This window comes from Agelaius tricolor, unplaced genomic scaffold (genome assembly GCF_023055355.1).
Source record: "Agelaius tricolor isolate 1412-34295 unplaced genomic scaffold, bAgeTri1.0.p SCAF_104, whole genome shotgun sequence".
Lineage (NCBI taxonomy): Eukaryota > Metazoa > Chordata > Aves > Passeriformes > Icteridae > Agelaius > Agelaius tricolor.
Genome location: NW_027269364.1, coordinates 279,638 through 284,942, shown reverse-complemented (window position 1 = coordinate 284,942; position 5,305 = coordinate 279,638). Strand labels below are relative to the sequence as shown.

At 65.4% G+C, this 5,305-nt stretch overlaps 2 protein-coding genes across 2 annotated transcripts in view; both read left to right on the top strand.

Moving 5' to 3' along the window:
- The first annotated feature begins 195 nt into the window (after nt 1-195).
- NDUFB11 (NADH:ubiquinone oxidoreductase subunit B11) lies at nt 196-1,818 on the top strand. Its single transcript, XM_071419297.1, has 3 exons — nt 196-388; nt 936-1,066; nt 1,613-1,818. Exons 1-3 carry the CDS (start codon nt 236-238, stop codon nt 1,734-1,736), a joined length of 408 nt encoding a protein of 135 aa, XP_071275398.1. The 5' UTR covers nt 196-235; the 3' UTR covers nt 1,737-1,818.
- A 974-nt stretch (nt 1,819-2,792) lies between these two features.
- The window catches only part of UBA1 (ubiquitin like modifier activating enzyme 1), a 30,330-nt gene continuing 27,817 nt past the window's right edge, over nt 2,793-5,305 (top strand). The window contains exons 1-2 of the mRNA XM_071419357.1: nt 2,793-2,898; nt 4,239-4,349. Coding sequence (XP_071275458.1) covers nt 4,239-4,349 — 111 coding nt within the window. The 5' untranslated portion in view covers nt 2,793-2,898. The remainder of the gene's footprint in view (nt 2,899-4,238; nt 4,350-5,305) is intronic.

Genomic DNA, 5,305 nt, shown 5'->3' with positions numbered 1-5,305 from the left:
CAAAAAACACCGCGTTCTTATTGGTTCTTGCTGTAGAGTGGGCGGTGCAGCGTTACGGCTTGCTATGATTGGCTGCAGCGCAAAAGTGGGCGCGGCCATCGTGAGTGAATGGGGCGGGACAACGTAAGCGCAGCGCTATGATTGGCTGTCCGGCGCAAGGGCGGGACGAAACGGCAATGCGAGGTTGCGATTGGCCGGGTTGAGCGGAAGAGGCGAGGCGAAGCGGCGGGGCAAGATGGCGGCGCTGTGGCGGGCGCTGCGGGCGCTGCGGGCGCTGCCCGCCGGGGCTCGGGGCCGCTCGGCGGGGTCGCCCGGGGCCGTGGCGCTGCCGCGGCCGCTCGGGGCCGATGCGCACGAGGAGGAGCCGATGTTGGTGGCGCAGAGGAAGGTGAGCGGCCAAGGGCAAAGCGGGAGGGGCGGGGCGGGGTTTGTGTGCGGATTGTGGGTGGGCGTGGTCTGTTGAGGGGGCGTGGCTTTAGGCGGGGCCACTCTTGGGTGGGGTTTAATGTACATGACTGGAAAGGGGCGTGGCTTAGTTGGAATGGGCGTGGTGTAAATGTTGTGGGCGGGGCTTTGAGATTTTTGTGGGACCGGGAAGGGGTGTGGCTTCGTGGGCGGGGCCTCATGTGGGGCGGGGCTTCACCCTGCTCAGGTGATTGCTTGCCTGTAAAGGGGCGTGGTCTTTAGGGGGCGTGGCCTGGCCTGTATTAGGACTGGGGACACACCTGGGGACCGTGGGTGTGGTTCAGGGAAGGGCGTGGCCAGTGCTGGGATTGAGGACGGGGACACACCTGGGGTCGGGGGTCAGGTGGCTCCTTTGGCCCAGTGCTCCTGAGGAGGGGCTGGGGCACACCTGGGGGTCCTGGAGGAGAGGCTGGGATACACCTGGGGGTACCTGGGCGGGGCAGGGGATTCACACGACCCTCCCCACACAGAACCCCGACTATCACGGCTTCTCGGCCGACCCCGAGGCCGATGTGCTGAACATGCGCGCCGCCTTCCTGGCCGGCATCTCCATCGCCATCGTCCTGGGCTCCGTCTTCGTCCATTACCTGCCCGACTACGGGTCCGTGATTGGGGGGGGTCTCACCTGGGAGACCCCTCACGGTAAAGGGGGGAGGGAGAGAGCCCCAAGGGAAGCTTGTATTTGAGAGTTGCTCCATAGCTTCCGTACGTTTTTGGGGTTTATAGGGTTTTTTTGGGGAGTCTGTGAGTGTTGTAGGGTCTCCTGAGAGTTCTACAGGAGCTTCCAAGGGAATTTGGGGGCCAACAAGACCCCTTGTACAGCCTACAGGGGTTTCTGATAATTCTTTGGGGGGTTTTGGGGTCTAGACGGCCCTTGGCAGCTCTGGGGGTGTCTATAGGAGCCCATGGGGGATCCAGGAGAAGATTTAGGGGACTACAGAGCCCTGTGGGGGCCTATAGGAAGCTGGGGGGGTGGTTAGGGTGGAATCCTAAATCCTGGACCTCAAAATCTGGGGGGTGTATGGGGACCTATAGGGACACCTGGTCCTTTGAGGAGGGAGGAATTTGGACACCTGGCCGGGGGTTTGGGATGTCCCCATGGATCCCCGAGGTGTGGGGCTCACCTGTCCATCCCCTCCCCCCGCAGGCTGCAGCAGTGGGCGCGGCGCGAGGCCGAGATCCTGGTGCGGGAGCGGGAGCGCTGTGGGGAGCCCCTGCTCACCTCCAACTACTACGACCCCAAGCGCCTCCCACTGCCCCCCCCGGAGTGACCCTCGGACCCTCAGCCGCTCCCCCAGAGTGACCCCGGACCCCGGTGTTGGTTTGTGAATAAAGTTCTGGGTCCCCCCCCGACTCCTGTGCCTTTTATTTTGGGGGAGGAACCAGAAACTTCATCTCCCAGCGACCCCTGCGGGTCCATGACGTCACAAGACAGCGACACCATGCGGAAATGGCGCTCTGGCCCCCGCGGCCTCTCCTGTGTGCTCAAGAGACTGCATCTCCCAGCGCACCTTGCTGCTCTGTGACGTCACCAGACAGCGACACCATGCGTAAATGGCGCCCTGGTCCCCACGGCCCCTCCCATGTTTCCCTGTAGCTCCCCACAGCCCCTATGGGGCCCCCCATGGCCCCCTACAGCCACTCAAGCCCCACATAGCCTACGAGTGAGCCCGTCTAGGGCTCTGGAGACCCCCGAGGCTCCCCACGCTCCTCCTGGGCTGCCGCATACCCCCCCTCGGTCCCCTATAGCCCCCTCAGGTTCTCCCCACGCCCCTGCGTGAAGCCCTTTGTGGCTCTGGGGAACCCCCTTAGGCTTCCTGCGTTTCTTCGGAGGCCTTTATTTAAATTTTTCTATACAGATCTACAAAATTGTGCAATCCCGGATGACACTACGTAAAGTCTTCCGCCGTTTCCTGTGGGTTCTTTAAGCGCTTCTACGAGGCTCTGATCGGCCCCTATAACCCCCCAAAAAACCCCACTTGAGTCCCTATAGCTCCCCAAGGGCCTCTAAAGCTCCCAGACCCCCCCGTACACATCCATAGCCCCCCTCACTCCGCCCTTTTCAGCCCCGTGTCCCCTCTCGGCCGCCGTCTGGGCGGCGCGCGCCGTGCCGTATCACGAGGCTGCGCAAGGGGCGTGGCCTTCCTCATCCGGGGCTCTGCGGCAGGAAAAGAGGCGTGGCCAGCCGGGGCGCGCCCGCCCAATCCTCGCGTCGGGTGAGGCGGGCAGGAAGGGGGGCGGGCGGTGGCGGGAGGAGACAACCAATGAGAGCGCGGTGCCGGGCGCGGCCGACCAATGGGAGAGCGCGGGGGGCGGGGCCTAGCGCGCGCAGGGAGGGGGCGGCGGGTGGCAGCGGCCGCGGCCGCCATCTTGTCGCGGAGGAGCCGAGCGGAGCGGGCGGGACCCGGCGGCGGGGCCTGGACAGCGACATTGGTGCGGGGCCGGCGGCGAGCCCGGGGCTCTTTGGGGGCTGCCCTGGGTTGCAGGGGCGCGGGGAGGCGGCTCTGGGGCCGGCCAGTGCGGCCCCGCCTTGCGGGAGCCGGCGCCGGGCCTGAAGGGGCCGGGGGGAAGCCGTGAGGGGGAACCGCCCCCCCCCCCACCACACCGGGACCCTCAGGATGGGGAGCGCGCGTGGAACCGCGACCCCCGCTCGGGGACCCCCGGGGATGGGGACCCCCCTGGGTGGGACCCCCGGGGATGGGGAACCCGCCTCGGTTAATGGGGAAGCCCCGCAAGGGAGGCCCCGGGGGCGGGATCGCCCCGGGATGGGACCCCCGGGACCCCCCGGTGCTGGGAGCGCTCTCAGGGGCGGGGGGCGGTGCCGTGCCTGGGTCTGGGGGTGCTGGTGTGGTCTGATGTCCCCCAGTGCCACCTCGCTGTCCCCAAGTGTCCCTCCCCACCCTTCTGTGTGTCTCTCCATCCCTGCGTGTCGCCCTGCCCGTCCCCGGTGTCACTGGGGCGGTGACAACCAATGGGACAGTGCGGGGGCTGTCGCACCTGGTGGCCCCGCCCGTGACCCCATTCAGCCGGTGTCACCGTCTGTGTCACCTGTAGTCACCCTCCCTGTCCCCGCTGTCACCTGGTGTCACCCTGCATCACCCTCTCCATCCCTCCTGTCTCTCACTGCCACTTCCGGTGTCACCTGGTGTCACCTCCAGCATCATCCCCTGTCCCTGGTGTCATCTCTCGTCACTTTATGTGTCGCTGCGTCCTGTTCAGTGCCACCCCTGTGTGTCACTCCCTGCTCTTGGTGATCTCAGGGCCCCACAAATGTCACCTCTTGCCCCCAGCACCACCCTGTGTCTCTCCCAGTGTCCCTGCTGTCCCCAGCACTGTCCCCGTGTGACCCTGCCTGGCTTCTGTCCCTGTCCCCAAATGTCCAGTTCGCTGCTGTCCCTGGATGTCCCCAGATGTGCCCTGACCCCATCCTTGTCCCCAGATGTCCAGCTCCCCTCTGCCCATGGATGTCCCCACCCTCTCTTTGTCCCTGTGTGTCCCCTGACCTGTCCTTGTCTCCAGGTGTCCCCAGCTGTCCCTTGATGTGTCCCTATCCCCATGTGTCCTCTGAGTGTCTCTGTCCCCAGCCGTCCCCTGACCTGTCCCCAGATATCCCCTGACCTGTCTCCCAACTGTCCTTGTCTCCAGCTGTCCCCAGCTGTCCCTGATGTCCCTGACTGTCCCCAGCTGCCCCTGATGTCCCTGTCCCCAGCTGTCCCTCATGTCCCTGACTGTCCCCAGCTGTCCCTGACTGTCCCTGATGTCCCTGTCCCCAGATGTCCAGCTCCCCGCTGTCGAAGAAGCGCCGCGTCTCTGGGTCAGAGCCACCGACGGGCTCCAGCCGTGCCCCTGCCCCCGCCGTGTCCCCGAGCGTCACCCCCGCCAACGTGAGTGCCACTGACCCCCCCGAGTGCCACCAACCCATCCTGAGTGCCACCAACCCATCCTGAGTGCCACAGTCCCGTCCTGAGTGCCACCAATGCCCCGAGTGCCACCAACCCGCCCTGAGTGCCACCAACCCATCTTGAGTGCCACCAACCCCCCCCGAGTGCCAACAATGCCCCCCTGAGTGCCACCGACCCATCCTGAGTGCCACCAACCCCCCCGAGTGCCACCAATGCCCCCTGAGTGCCACCAACCCATCCTGAGTGCCACCAACCCCCCCCGAGTGCCAACAATGCCCCCCTGAGTGCCACCAATGCCCCCTGAGTGCCACCGACCCATCCTGAGTGCCACTGTCCCGTCCTGAGTGCCACCATCCTCCCCTGAGTGCCACCATCCCCCCCTGAGTGCCACCAACCCCTCCTGAGTGCCACCAACCCCTCCTGAGTGCCACCATCCCCTCCTGAGTGCCACCGACCCCTCCTGAGTGCCGCTGTTCCATCCTGAGTGCCACCGACCCCTCCTGAATGCCACCAACCCATCCTGAGTGCCACCAACCCCATCCTGAGTGCCACCAACCCCCCCTGAGTGCCACCAATGCCCCCTGAGTGCCACCAACCCCATCCTGAGTGCCACCGACCCCTCCTGAGTGCCACCGACCCCTCCTGAATGCCACCAACCCCTCGGGGACCCTGGACCACCCACAGGGGCTTTGTCACTCTCTGGGCAGCCCCTGGTGTCATTGTCACCTCAGAGCTGCTGCTGGGAGCGTGGTGTCACCTGGTGTCACCTGTGGGTCTTGGGGCTGTCCCTCAATGTCCCCTTACTCTGCTCAGGGTCATTTCCTGTTCCTCTTTCTCTTGGGGGTGACATTTGTCCCCAAATGGGCGGTGTCACCCACAAGGTGTCACCTGTGGGTCTTGGTGGTGGCACATGTCCCTTAATGTCCCCTCAGTCCATT

Coding starts and splice junctions, on each gene's coding strand:
- NDUFB11 (XM_071419297.1), top strand. CDS start 236: ATGGCGGCGCTGTGGCGGGCGCTGCGGGCGCTGCGGGCGCTGCCCGCC. Junction 389..935: donor TGTTGGTGGCGCAGAGGAAG/GTGAGCGGCCAA, acceptor CTCCCCACACAG/AACCCCGACTATCACGGCTT. Junction 1,067..1,612: donor CATTACCTGCCCGACTACGG/GTCCGTGATTGG, acceptor CTCCCCCCGCAG/GCTGCAGCAGTGGGCGCGGC.